Here is a 15,237-nt window from a genome sequence, read left to right on the forward strand (position 1 = left end):
ACATTCCTATGTATTAACATGTTTCTCAATCCAAAGTAAACCACACTCTTGCCAGTGCGTGTAGGGTTCAGCAGAATGTTGCTGAAAGCTTTAGGAGCATTAGCAGCCACGTTGCTGACACTAGGCCTAAATGGTGATCGAAAAAATGGCCGGATGATTTGATCCAGGCCCAATATGGCCGCTACGGCCCAGTGAAGTTGCCCAATCATCACATCCATGCCTCGCTCCCTATAATAGCCCGCATTTCTTTCCATTCCCCTTCCTGTCTTGTGTGATATCCGCATGCCGACCTGAAAAGAGGCCATCGATGGAAAGCTGTCAAGACGTGTCTACTCTGGAGCTGGAACTTCATGAATTTATGCCAGAAACTTTGAGTTTGAACTTTTGAAATGTAATAAAGCGCCTTTTTCTTGCCCCCCCCTTTCCTCTGCTCCAAACCGCTGGCAGATGTGGAGGTCTTCAGTAATGTGAGCCTTCTCGTGTTGAGCTGGGAAAATGGGAGCCAGTGCTCATTTTCTAGAAAACACCAAGAACTCTTCCTCCTCACAATTATTCCCAATAACAACCTTGAAAGACAAGGAGGAGGGATAAAGGGTGTCTCAGCCGACATGAAAAGACCAAAACAATTTCAGAAAACTGGACCGAGGCAAAAATTAATAACAGGATTTCTTGGGGTTTTCATCTTCCCTCATCTTCATTTTTTTGGAATTCAGCGTCGTGTTCTGCCAGCGCCTTTATTTTTTCCAGCCCTCTCATAGCATTTATGTTGGGCGTTTCTTTGTCAGATGTCAAATTTGTTTGGACTGAACTTGAGAGTGATGTGAAGGGGATGCCGTAAGGGCTGAGTTGCCACAAATCTGCCCCAGCTCTCTGGTCCAAACGTATCCCCTTTTCCCCAACTTCACAACCACATTAAACTGTTTTGTAGTGGATCAAGACTGCAACTAGGTCAACCCTGCTATCCTCATGCTCCACTGGATCAGCCAGCAGTCCAACAATCAATTTATAACTTATTATTCCTGCAAATATTTTCGTACAGTATCGAGTTTAAGATTATTTTTTCTGCTCTGTTTCATAAATCCTTACAGGGTGATTTTGTATGATTTGGATAAATATCATAATGAAGGCGATACTCTTCTCCTCCACCTCTCTCACTCTCATCTGGAAATTCCCTGTTCTTGTAGACAGGATTTCAGCAATATACTGTATTTATGTTCTCTTGTTTGCTCTAGGTCTTTTGCCTCTCACTCCCTTGAATCTTCTTTCCCTTTTGTAACATATAAGCTTGTGTCTGAGTGTAAGTGATCTCACCCAACCCTCTCTTTCCTCTGTCTGTGTCTACAGGAGTATCTGGACCTGTGCGCCCCAACAGAGCAGTATTCCCCCAGTTTCCCCGACACTCGCAGCTCCTGCTCCTCTGGTGATGACTCTGTGTTTTCCCATGACCCCTTACCGGATGAGCCCTGCCTCCCCAAGTACCAGCACATCAATGGAAATGTCAAAACATGAGCCCCCACCCACCCTCTCTACCTAAGCTTGACCCGCCCCAGTCTTACCCCTCAACATCCCAGAACACACATTGCACAGACACCCTCTCTGACATCCACCCAACCTCCTGCCCCCCCATCACCCCTCTGGTTCCCAGTGGACTAATGGACCCGGATGGGACTGGGCTGGTGGCAGCGCTGCTGTCAAACACTCATACTGCCATGCACAGACACACTACATACACTACATGCTCACATGAGGTCTTAAAGGAGAGGACGGGGACCCTGCAGAAGCTGTTTTTTACTGACTAAATGAATTGACGTTCAGTGGGGACCCTCCTCCTCCTCCTCTCCCTTCATATCAACACAGACCTTTCAGTTTGGTTCTCATGTTTGTACCCAGAGAGTTTTTTGCAATCAACGGCATTATTTGTTTGGTGATCCCATTCCAGTGGCTGGCATTCCAAGACTGTTATTTGCTCCTGGAGGAATGTATGGATCGATGTGAACGTAAAACAAGGGACTAGAAGAGCATGACAAATAGGAAAAGGACTGAGAGAAAAAAGCTCCGACTAACAAAACAGAGGAATAGGAGGAGAGCACATATAGAAACTGCTCTCCAGTTTATTTTGTAATATTGATGCATTTCTTTTTCAGTTCTCTTGATAAACCTTCCCAATTATTCTGGAGAAAAAATACACAGTATAATGTATAGTGCTGGGTATATTTGTAAATATATTCAAATATGTATAAATATATATTATATATTTACAATGAATTATTTTTTGTATGGAAATAACCCCATCCCTCCCTACCTTACTTTGAGTTTGCGGCAGGTATGCTAACAGGTAATGTGTACTATATTTCTCTTCACACACACACACTCACACATACAGAGACGGATACACACTTTAATATACACAAACACCTGTCGTACTCTCAATCAGTAACACAGTTGAGTATTGGCTTTCAGGGACTGAGGTAGCATGTTAATTTATTGACTTATGTGTTTTTGAAATAAATCAAAAAAGTCTGGAAAAAGAACAAAAACAATATGGCATAAATGATGAAATTAATGATGCTGATAATACATAAATAATCCATTAAATTTATGGTAATTTAAAATGATCTTTCAACAGTAACAGAAAAAAGCTATTTTTAGTAGGTTTGAAAGATCCAGGTTTTGTAAGTTTTATATATGAATGTGAATTTTAAGTTAAATTTAAAAAAAGTGTACATTTTATAGTCAGCTAATCCCTTTCTTATGTAGATGTTGATGCCATTTCTATCCAGTCATTTTACTCTTTCTTAGCTTTGTTTTAGGAAATGAGATTGATTTCTGGATATTTATGTATGATTGAAACAAAAAAGAATTTGGAAATACCTACTAGCAATCCACTCCTTCGTTAAGACTTAAATATAGACTCCAAATTTACTTGAGAGAATTGAAAGCTGAAAAACAAAGTATTAAATCATTCAAGTGTTTTTTTTTTTTTTTTTTCTACTGGACCAACTTTAAGATGTTTTTTGCAAGTGTTTATGGGACATTTGCGAAATAAATGATGGAAAAATATATTCTTGTCCTAATGTCTGAGTTAGTTTGAAGTTGTGCATTTTTGCAGTGAGTATGGGTGGAGATGGCTTAGCTGTCATTACTAAGTACTCAGTGCTTTTTAGGAGAAAGTATTTTCTTGCATGCTTTGATTCTTTACTTACTATGCAAGAAGAGGGATTTCCCACCATATCTGCAATTAATTCAGAAAAACTGGACAAATCTGCGGGGCCTCAGTAAGTGGGGAAAGCATGTTTTCCTGTTTCTCAGACTAGTTGACTCTGACAGGAGTGGTGTCATTTTACATAAAAACTGCTTTAGTTGTCCTGATAAGCCAAGTCCTCATGCAAAACTGCTAAGCTCAGCACAAACACAATAAATGTGATCAAGTTAGATTCTAAATTTATGCCAGTGGTCAAAGCAATTTTGTTAATGAACAGGAAACTCATCATTGTCATGATAGTGTAGCTGTGAGTCTCAATCTGTTTGACTTTGATCAGACAAAGAATCTTTGTTAGTCTCCTGGCACACTAATAGGAGCTCCGATTAGCTGATTGATTTCCCTTTTTTCTCTTATCAGAGCGGATTTAATTCAACAGAGTGAGTAGCCGATTTATCTGATTTAATGTAAGTTAATCAAAGTTGATCTATTAGCGAGTGTGACTGATAGTGGCAGCTGTGGATGTGGTCGCATTCAGTAATGGTGGTAGATAGTACGATAATGATAGAGCCACTCATAGGTCATGGCATTAGGGAGAGCTTCTGAAGCAAGCATTGGAAACCTTTAAATTTTGACTTGATGGTGGTCGTAGATGAAAAGTTAATCGCCAAAGCTATTACAGTTCATCCTGTGGGAGACATAAGTGTATGTACCAAACTGGTGGATCGACTGACCGACATTACATACCAACATTATACTAGCATTGGCTAAAAACAAATTATTGGCAGGTGGATAGTAAGCACGTCTGGAAGTCCATTTATATTTATACAATATTTAAATATGTTGCTGTACACTTAAACCACAAAAATGAGAGGAAACAACATAGGTTCGTGCGAATGTGGGTATATAAGGTTAAAAAGTTCTTTAACATAAATCTGTATCCCCTCTATTGCCAACCTTCAACTTGTTCTGAATAAACACACACACACACACACACACACACACACACACACACACACACACACACACACACACACACACACACACACACACACACACACACATATACACGCACAGCAGTTCCAAGTCTTCCACAAATGGACGTGTCCCCTCATGTCTCTGGAACCTGAAAAGAGCTTGGAGGGAAAAGTCAGTCAGAAAACATTCCTCTTTTTTCCATAGAATAAGGGGAAGAAAATATTTACAGCCCTGGAGGATTGGAGGGGGATTGGAAATAAAGAGTGGCAGGATAAACCGCAGCTCCATACACACTCATTAAAGGGGGGAGCGGAGAGAAAGGCAGCCAGATATCCACAATGGCTATTGCACACTTTTATCAGAACGGCTGTATATTGTGCTGTAGGCTGATGGCACACACAGGCAGGCAGGGAGCAGGGAGGAGTGAACTAACTCCAGGGAGATGAAATAGAGAATTAGATTGTTTCATCTAATCCTCTATTTCATCATTGCATTTATGTGAGACAAATATACTCTATCTGATGTCAGTAATGTGACGCAATGGATCCTAACGTAGAGCAAAGCTTGCTCTTTCAAGAGATACATGATCAGTTTTGGTTACATTTTGATAATGATGTAGGGGTAAATAAATAGATGGGTTACCTATGACCTCAGTCATCAGTCAGCGATCACGTGAAGGCAACAAACCACTAATTTCAAACCAAAAAGTCTGATTCTCATTTATCTTATCACATCGGTAATAAAATGTTGCCATTTAACAGCATGAATTGATATCATAAACATTTAAATCACCCTATAAAGTTGACAATACTGCATCTCACAGTTAAAGTGGTGTATTTTGCTCATCCTCTTCTCCATCCATGAATCTGCGTTATATGCTGCAAAGTTTCATCATATATTAAAATTACAGTTTTAAATGTATGATTACACGTCCTCACAGAGGTTTTGCATAACTTTCATTTGCCAATATAAAAATGAAGACTGTTTAGCTTGCAGGACAGGTTTGCTGTCATATATTTACGGCAATATGAATTCATTCTGATGTTTTTCTGCCCTCTCAAATGCCCCAAGGGCTCATGGAGCAATGATACATTCTTGCCCTCCACTGATAAACACCACCCACCATGCTCAGTCAAAGCCCTAAATGAGTTTTTCATTTAGAGGGCTTTTTACTCCATGGTTTCATAATGCTCTGAATATTAACCCAGAGACCTTCAAGTATTAGCCTTGAATGACTTAAGGGAGACAGGGCAGTAACTGGAGGACACAAGAAGAACAATTTTGTGAAAGGATTAAATCATATGTGAGGTACAAACATCCACTTTTCGCTCAAGTAAAGTCTGACAGGACACTTAATTTGCCAGAGGATAGAACCTGAGGTCATCTGGCAGTGTGACAGGCTGACGAATCGCTCGGGTAGCCTGACATTTTGGTGGTAAAAGTGAGTTTCATTCTGATCCTGCTGTTTCTTCCTGTTCTTCCTAGCCCTCCTCCGCGTCCTTCGTCCGAGCCCTGTCCTCCCTCGCCTAGCCATCTGGTGGGGCCTGGTGTGTTTGCACAAGGCTCGGTCCTCTGGAATGTCAACATGAGGCTTTGTGTGAAGCCAGAGGAGCCCACAGCCACTGGAGATAAGACCCCACCAACCCCAGGAAAGGAGGAGGGGTCAGAGGGTGGGAAGCTGGTGGGCGTAGTTAGAGGGTGACTTAAAGTTTAACAAAGCTGCCAAGTGACCGCGATAGCCATGACTTAATCCTCAACATAACTCTCTCATCCCTCACCAAATTCCAGCTTTGCTTAATAAATGAGGCTGGTACAAGGGAACCAAAATCTCATTTCTGTGTAGAAGACATCTGTGCTCCCCACCATGCTAATCTTATTATTTTATTTCCTGAATTTGGAGCAGGTATTTCTCTTTTCCATCAACCAATGGGGCCAGAGTATGTATCTGTCAAGTCTGTGTTCCTCAACCTACCATTTGCACTGAGGAGCAGATAATGAATGGTTCATCGCTAGGTCAGTGCTCATGAGAGGGAAGGGTCTACTTGTGTTTGATTAAGGGCATGAAAGGCACCGTGTCTGGTTCTGCACGGAAGGATAAACAATTCGAGTGTGTGTGCGTGTGACTGTTGTGCACGTGTAATCGAGGATGTGTGGTTTGTTTCCCCATGGGATCTTCTAAACATTCGCCAATGCGCAATTGTAATTCACAGATTCCACTTCTAGTCAGTTTATATGCTGACTTTGCTATGTCTAAAGGTCTGAGATAACAGCTCTTGGAGTATAATCGGTGGAAAAAGAAGAGTTGAACCTAAATTGTTTAGAGGAAGATTTGCCAGAACTCAAGACCATCTTTGAGAAGAGTTCAGCCTGCTTTTGTTTGTCAACTGAGCAAGAGACAGGAGAATATTGTTTCCTATTTGATAGTCTGTATTCAGATTTAAGTGGGTTAAAGTGGCAGTCCCGAAGATTTCAGTCCTGGTTGATTTACCGACATCTGTAGTTACTGGTGGTAACAGCAAGTGCAGTTTAATACTACAGGTCACATAATCCAAAAAACAGTGTTTGGCTGTTTTAATGAGGCAGTCAGGCAATTATTGGCCTTCTTCCATCAATTATGTGAGCAACTGTGATCTGATTTTTTGTTGCACACAGCATGGGTCTGCAAACAGCAGGGCACAGTGAAAGGAGTTGGTTACCTCGCTGAGAGGCTGGAGGTGTGTAGCCTGTTGCCTGCAGCTCCCCATCTAACAGCTCACTGTGGTGCCTTCATGTTCCATTACTCCTTGCAATATTTCAAACTGAAAAACGCTGAAAATGAACGTTGTCTTGTTTTGTAGATGCATTTTTGATGAACCATAGCGCTAAGTGCTAAGCTCAAACACTATTCCTGTGGCTACTTCATAATAAATGCAACTTGTGTTTCGGCAGTTAAATTTATTTTAATGTGTAGCTGCAGCAGTAGGAAATGTTCAGTTTGCATTTGAGGTAACTTAATATAGCATTTTTTCTGGGAATGTGGCCACAGACACCCCATTCATAATACGGCAAATATATAAATATTGCAATACTGCTTTCATCAGTGGGCCATAGGCTCAATCACCATTGAGTTATCCCATTCGGCAATTGACAGCAACTTAATATACATTTATTCAAATGAAAATCTTCGAGACCACCACTTTAAATATTGCATACCCCAGTTGACAGAGCTAAAGGTGACCTATGCACAAACAATTTCACATTGTAAAGTTGTGTTGCAGTCTTTACCGGTGAGATCTGCTACATATGGCTAATATGGCATGTTTTACAGCTCTGGGTGTGTTCTATAAATGAGCTTAGTCATAATGTTCCCTGCCCAGTGATGCCAATCACATCACTCACCCCATCAGTCAGCCCTATTCCCCCGTGTCTTGTCTTGCAGTGATGATGTCATTGATGACATCAAAAGCCATAAACCCTGACACACGCCAATGATATCCTGCCAAGGTGTCAAACATGGGTTTTTTTAGTGGTGAGTTTTTTTTAATACTCTGCACAAACAAAATGCCTCATGTAATAAAGATTCATTTGGGCTTATGACTGAGCATGTGACTGAGGGAAAGTTGTTTTTTTTATAAGAAACTAAAATGAATACAGCAGAGGTTGAGATATCTGAGTCTCTAACATGGGTTAAACCCCAAAACAGGGGCTACCACCACACATCCCACAATGCAGCTCAATAGTGTCTATTATTAGGCTTTCTCTGCCTGGTATATGCCAGTGTCTTTTAAACCTTCGACAGTTTGTAACACAGACATTGAGTGCCCCTTTAATTCAGAAATCTGTTGGTTGCAGGGATTGATTTTCAAATTCCTTCTCCAAGTTATTTCCTCTTGCCTTGAAAATAGTGGTTAGTTCCACAACACCATGTATACTCAAAGTGTAAATTCATATTTACCTACTGGGCTTCATTTCATTATAGCATTTATTTATTTATTTGTTGGATATTATCTGTTTCTCATCTGTCTCTCATACTTGCACTTACAGCTGTGTTTGCAGGAGCACCTGACCAGAACAGAGTCACAGGGGAGAGTGCTGTGTCTCTGCAGTTTATTTACATTATTATGTTCCTTGTAATTGTGTCTAAAAAGAGTCAAAAGAGTCAAAATCAGAGGAAATATGCATGGTCAAGTTTAGAAACAAACTGCAGTTCGTCCATCATTCAAGTTCGGCTGAACTAAAGGCGCAGTATATTACTGACAAGAGGACAGAATGGTGGCTGTTGCCTCTGCTGGCTTCCATGTCAGGAGACAGACTGGATTGAGATATATGGCAGTGTACATGCAGGACAGTTAACCACCCAGCACTGTTACTGTCATGAGTAAACACAGACCCAGGCCAATAAAAAAACGGTTGTAAAAAAAAAAAAAAGAGTGCCCATAAATGATGTTTAATTGAAACTGTGCAGGAGGGCAGTTCATCAGAGCTATGGCTCCCAGAGGTCCACAAAAACATTTGTGCTTGGGGAGGGGGAGCAGGAGGAGGAAGAGCAGGAAGTGGAAGAAGGGAGGTTACGATTGATTTAAAAGGGAGGTTAGGATTACTTTGGTCTTCAATAGTGAAAGAAGAGGAGAGAATTGTGAAATGCATTTTTCAGAGCCACAACCCTGCTTCCACAGGAGTTATTATAATTTTAATATGTAACTTTTAGTCATTCAGAGCAAGATGAATATCTTCCGGGTTACATACCATAACGCAATGTTCTCCCAACATTTCTTGGTCTAAGCAATGCTGTGCATTCTGAATAAAATATCCCACCAGAGTTCAGGAGGAAAGTTTACACATACTCAGCTGCAAAAGTTGGCGCCCACCTTCCTCAGGTGGACTGTTTTCACAATCTAAATGACGAATGATCACCATGACAATGCCATGGTGACAGACAGGGGATATAAATCACATGGGAAATAAATCACCACGTGAACCTCCTCCTGTTTTCCCCTGCATCAGTCTTTTTCAGCTAACAAGAAGTCCACTGTTTCTCTGAATGCCAACACAGCTTATTCCCCTTCACCCTCCCTCTACTCAATTTGTCAATTTCAAATATGCTTCCAGTGTTTTGTTGGTTCTTTTTCTGCCTGTGTTTGTGTCTCCTGGCTCCCAACCCTCCCCCTTCAAACTCTTTTTTCCTGGTCAATCACCCCTCTCTGACTCAAGAGATTGGGTGCTGCTGAAAGTTTTGGGGCAGGTTAAGGGAAAACCTCTCTCCCTCTTCCTTGTTCTCTACTGTAAGCAGGTCATTAAACAAAAGAGTGCAGCGAGTGACGTACCTCTATACCTGCCTGTCTGATCAGAAACAACAAGAGCCAGCTCTGTCCTGCCTAGGCAAGACAGGATAATCATAGCTCCTGACTTAATCACTTAGAAGCCCTTTAGATCTACAGCTTCTTACCTCTCTGCCTCTCTTTTCTGATTTGCCACTACCTGCCAATAATGAAGTTTTGCAACATTATGGATTACTTTTTTCATCCAGAGACAATGCTGGGTGTGGACAAAGTGTTGTGATTGGGGTCGTTTGTACATGCACAGAGAGAGGCAAACAGTTCAAGGTGTGCTGCAGGCTTAAATTCAGACACACTGTGAGTTTTGGGTTCACCTGGAGGTTAGCATCCATCTCCTCTCAGCTTGACACATTTGTCCATTTCTCACATTTTCCTAAAAAAGTTTGGATTCTTCTGTGAGTTAAAGATAGTTCAGTAAGTCTGTTGATCAATAATATATTGCTGCTGTGCTTCTACCTCCTTTGCTCACTGAACGTTTCTATATTCTGATATTATCTATACATGGTTTATAAACTTAAGTCTGTCTGGTCTTATCCATGTGTCCCAGTTGGGAACATATGAATCTGTAGGTTGAACCTCAGCCCATTTCTGCTGTGAATACATTCCCTCCCAGGCTCCATGAGGTTGCTGGCCCCCGCCTGAGCATTGAGAGGGGGGAGCAAAGGAGAGAGGGCCCCTGAAAAGGTGCTTTGTGCTGGTTTAGAAGGGCCCGAGGCTTTAGCCTGTCAGAGGTTGTGGTTCTAGGCCAGCAGCCAGGCCTTCAGACCCTCTCGCTGGCAGGGACTGAACTACCATCTGGACTGACGGGCCCTTCTTGAACTGCTCCGTGAGTTGCACATAGCCAGGATAGCCTGAGCTGGGTAGGCTAGGCTGAGACACACCACAGAGGGCTGCAAAAATAAACCATTGGTGCTTCACTGAAATTCCTTGGCTCCGTAGCCTTAACTCTGAAGATCATTCCCATGGGAGAGTGGCAGAGTGGCCTCACACTAAGCAGCAGAGTACAGGACGGAACTACTTTAGAGACCTCAGCACTTAGACCTCTGGCTTGATCTGGCTTGTTGATGATTCTGTTGGATGATTGTGATGATGATAATGATGTTTGAATTGCAGTCAGTAAAACCAGCTCAGTGTGCATTTGGCTGCCTGTGTAAAATTCCTTTACAAGTGATAGAAAAAAAGAAGCAAAAAGAATAAATGGTGTGAGATGAGTCACTATCATCAAACGTGATTTATCATGTTTATGGAAGTCTGTGCCTTGGCTGTCATCAGCAGAGGCAAGAGGGAATGGTCGGCACACTACATGGTGCTGCAAACAAAATTAAGTAAAGCGGCATAGACAGGCAGACTCCTGACTCACCCGTTCTTTCATTTGTTTACCTTTTGGATCCAGACTTATATGGTGCAAGAAAAGTAGGTTTGGCGAAGGAGTGCGAAGTGCAGTGTGCAAGATTGACACAGTCTGTGTGTCGGCCTGGCAGTCAGACTCATATAGACTCAGATTTGATCAGAGGAGTGCATTTTCTGTAGACCTCACTGCTGCATTTCACTCACACTGCTACACATGAGATGAAATCAAAGTTTTCCTCTTCAGCTGGAAAGTGAGATAATTCATGTTACACTTAGTAGGAGGGAGAAAAATGTGAACCATATTGTGTTGAGTGTTTTAGTAGGGCAGGTTTCTGTCCGTCCCCATCCCCCTACTCCTGCAACAGAATAAAATTCCTCAGCTTTTTTGGAGCTGGCCCAAGCCAAGCAAATTATGGACCAAAATCTTTTTATATGAACCTCTGTCACACAAAAATATCACTAAGACCCTTCTTTAGCGTTCCCCTCTCCAGGAGCCGGCCTTGTTTTATCCCATTCCTCCCAGCAACACCATTATGTCGAATCCTTGAAGACTCCCTAACGGAAAGGAAGAGAAAACAAATAAAAGAGCAAAAGCCTGGGCCCTGCAGAGACCACTTCAGAGAATTTGAGGCAAAACAAAACACACGTAAGTCACATCGATAGGCCTGGACAGTATAACCCCACGACTGATCAATATATCAAAAAACCATCATCTCCTCATTGAGGCTTTGGAGTTGAAGTCACAAACATCACAGCTGGAACCATCATGAGGTCCAAAAAACCTTTTTCTCATCTGAGACTCACAGACCATGGTTAAATAAAAATTCAGTTGTAGTTTTTGCTATCATTCCTATCAATAATAATGACACTGTACTCACCAAGTTAATTGCTGATATCTGGGAACACAGCAACATCACGAAAACAACAAATTCCTTCACTAATTCACCTCTTATAGTACAAATAGAAAAGTTGGCAAGGCTACCAAAACTAGCCTTCTGACAGTCAGGTGACCCCTTGGTTATTATCACTGAAAGAAATGATGGCAAAAACAATGAAAAAAATGAAACCTAAGTTTTACTAAGCTGGAATCATCTTTAAAAAAGCATCACTATCCTCCCCTACACCAGTGCTTTTCTGTTAATCAGTAATCTTACTAAGACTACCACAAGCCTCTATATGCAGTCAGATTGTGTCCCCCAGCTTTCACCTCTAAAGTTCAGCTTAGTGTGAACCACTCAAATGGCCCTGTTGTTTACAGTAGTGTTAAGTGCGTGCCCCTCCAGGATCAGTCAGAGCCATAATCCCCTCTTCATTCCCACTGAGTCCCAGAGTGTGTGTAAGTGGACATGGGTGATGGCAGACAGGGAACGGCTCACCAGCCCACCCATTCAAGCCAGCCACGCAGCTTCAAAAACACACGGAAAAACACACTTTTTCACTCTTAGATATACACACAATGAGAAAGTACTAGTGGAAACAACTGAGGAAGACAGAGAGTAAATGAGAAAGGTTTAGTCTTTTTTCCAAGATATTGCCCCCTTCTTTCTCTGTTCTCCCTGCATTTTTACGTCATGTCACCTAATAAAAAGGCTTTATGGTCTTCCCAGGCCCATGGCTATGAGTGTGGTGAGGTGGACTGTGGGAGCTTTAGAACTCCTCCAGGACCAGCACTTAGCACGAGTGACCAGAGAGCATCTCCAGAGAGCTTTAGCTCGCAAACTGGAAACTCGTTAATCTCACTTCCTCTCCTATTCTTTCTTTTTTCTTTCTTTTTTCTTCCTTCTACAAGTATAGTTTTACCGAATGGCACAGTCAAAGAACTTTAGAGGCAGTTTACAAAAATACAAGGTAAAAGCACTGGAGCATAAAGAGCAAAAAGATACATTATACACCCGATATTTCATATTTATCAGAAACTAAATTTGATAAATGTATGTTAGAAATGATTATGCCCTTCTATATAACTGAGAATACAAATCAAACTCAAACAGTATGACGCTGCTGATCTTTTTAATTCCTAATGACTCTCTGTCTTCAATATCCCAGTAAAACTGACCTTTGACTTCCAAAAAATGAAAGACTACCTTAAAGTTTTTTGTTAAAGTCATACTCCTGCCAGGCCTAATCCGAGGGAAGGCAGCAGTCTTATCATTTTTACACCATATAGATGAAAGTGAATTCACCTGTGGCTGTGAATTGGTTTCCACTTGCTCTGCAGGTCACACAACACAGGACAGCATGGGCTACTACAGTCTTTTATATGATGTGCAATATAACTGTTAAAGAGAAATCGCCATGAGGGACTAAATGAGAAAGCCACATGACAGAAAGGAGAAAAAGGAAAGGAGGGGCATTGGTCGTTTGTTAATCTAATCAGGTAGGTGTTACCCGTTACCGCTGAGGTCTCATATCAGCAACTGTGATGTCTTTATACCCCACCTTCTCCTCCTTCTCCCCCCTCTTTTCTATTTTCCGGTCCCCGTGCAGGCTTGTCTGTATAATATTCACTCAAAGCCAGTGTGGGGCCTCTCCGAGGTGTTCAGCAGCTATGCTTTAAATCATGCAATTAGTGCTCAGCTGGGGGATTTATACTTTCTGGCAACAGCACTTCTTAAATTTATATATGGCCGTGGGGACCCGACCCTATAAAAGGAATGCAACAGTAAAAACACCCTGAAAATCAGATTTAATATCACATACATGCATTACTTAAATAATTCAGTATATATATTATTGTATGTATAGAACTGCATTTTTAGATAACTGATTTGTACATTTGCATGCATACGTGGCATTACACATGTGTAATGTATATTTTAGCTGCTAGACAAAAAATGTTTGCATTCAATTTTAGTCATTTGTGTTTAACCTTAAATTGAAAGATTTCATGCTTCTCTGACCAAGTTTTCCAGACAAACTACAGGATAATCTCAAAACTGTAGCAAGCTTAAAATAAGGCTGCTTTTCCAGTTCCTGAAAAGTTTTGGAGATAAAAGACTTTAATGCAAAAGGGGTAATAACTGTTAGGAATATGTGTTGTAAGAGCAGTTTATTAATGTGTACATGTTTTGACCATGTACACATGACCGTCTTCTTTCTTCAGATGTCAGTCTGACCGTTTTATGTCTTTTCCCAGGACAAATAAATAATATAAAAGGAACATAAGGAACAGCAAGCAATGGCTCCACTGCTTAAACAATCTTTCCCAACGTGAGTGTCTTCACAAAAGCAAATAGTGTATTACTCAATTTTGGATGGAAATTAAATTTTTTCCCCCTTGCATTTTTATCATGGATACATTCCTACACACTCAGAACAGAAACAATAAACACTGGAAAATACAAACAAACACTGCCCTGGCTCCTCACCAGTGACTTGGTGTGAGAAAGCTCCACAACCTTGTATGTGTAACAAAAGAGCTGACCACAAATTCCAGAGTATCCAGACGTCGGTCTCTGTCTCTAGCCCAAAACCAAAACCATGAAACATGCAAGACCACAGAAAATGAGGCCAAGAGTCCATCTCCTTACATGCAAACACACACCACAAGTGACACTGATAATGCACACATATACAGACTACCTACATGTACCTACAATAAAAACGAATAACTCCCCTTTTTGTCTTCACTCACACATACAGGCATAAAAATGAATTTACGGTGCAGAGTCACAGAGGGAGAGACAGAGACCCTTTGTGAAGACAAAGACTGCTGTCATACAAACACATTTAGACCAAATTTAATCATCATAATGATCCTCATCAATCACAGTTGAGGTAAATATAAGTTTGTGTTGGGGATGAATCATGTCTGATAAATTGGATCCATTTAATTGGGCAGGCGTCCTGAAGATGAGCAATGAGCTAAAGACATTCCCCAGATTTGATTTCCCATTAGCCCGGTGAAGTGAAGAGGGGCAGTCACAGACACCACACCATCCACTGTGATTGATATGATGTTTATTCATATGAGGAGTGATAGGCTAAGATGCTTAATCTGTTTTGGAAAAAAAATAGCTAAGGTAATGAATTGCGTTTGTTTTAAATAAGTTTTGAAACACCTGTGATTGAAATCCTTTTATTTGGGGAGGGGGTAAAATGGTAAACATGTTCAGTTGGTATGAAAATCTTTATTTTGTGATTGTGATATATGAAGCTCTGTCTTCCCGTCTTTTCCATCCCCACCCTTCGTTTCTGTATGTTTATGTGCGTGCTTGTCCATGTGTGTGTGTGTGTGTGTGTGTTTTCCTGTGTGGCATACTCTCTAGGTTGTTCTCTGGAAGAAAATTTACGATGGAGGACGGATTGTCTGCCTCTAGCTCCAGGGCAGGAAAAGTTGTGAAATATGTGTAAGCAATAAAGGAGACCAGCATATTTGTGTTTAAACAGCGCAAA

General features: G+C 41.2%; 1 protein-coding gene across 5 annotated transcripts in view; it reads left to right on the forward strand.

The window, feature by feature from the left end:
• The window catches only part of fgfr2 (fibroblast growth factor receptor 2), a 38,718-nt gene extending 35,384 nt beyond the window's left edge, over positions 1-3,334 (forward strand). For 3 of the 5 annotated variants that reach the window (XM_040138876.1, XM_040138878.1, XM_040138877.1), the window contains exon 18: positions 1,345-3,323. In XM_040138876.1, coding sequence (XP_039994810.1) covers positions 1,345-1,509 — 165 coding nt within the window. In that variant the 3' untranslated portion in view covers positions 1,510-3,323. Of the gene's footprint in view, positions 1-1,344 lie in introns of all 5 variants that reach the window. The other 2 variants (XM_040138879.1, XM_040138880.1) reach the window with 1 other exon arrangement.
• Positions 3,335-15,237: the final 11,903 nt, after the last annotated feature.

Source organism: Xiphias gladius, chromosome 11 (assembly GCF_016859285.1).
Source record: "Xiphias gladius isolate SHS-SW01 ecotype Sanya breed wild chromosome 11, ASM1685928v1, whole genome shotgun sequence".
NCBI lineage: Eukaryota > Metazoa > Chordata > Actinopteri > Istiophoriformes > Xiphiidae > Xiphias > Xiphias gladius.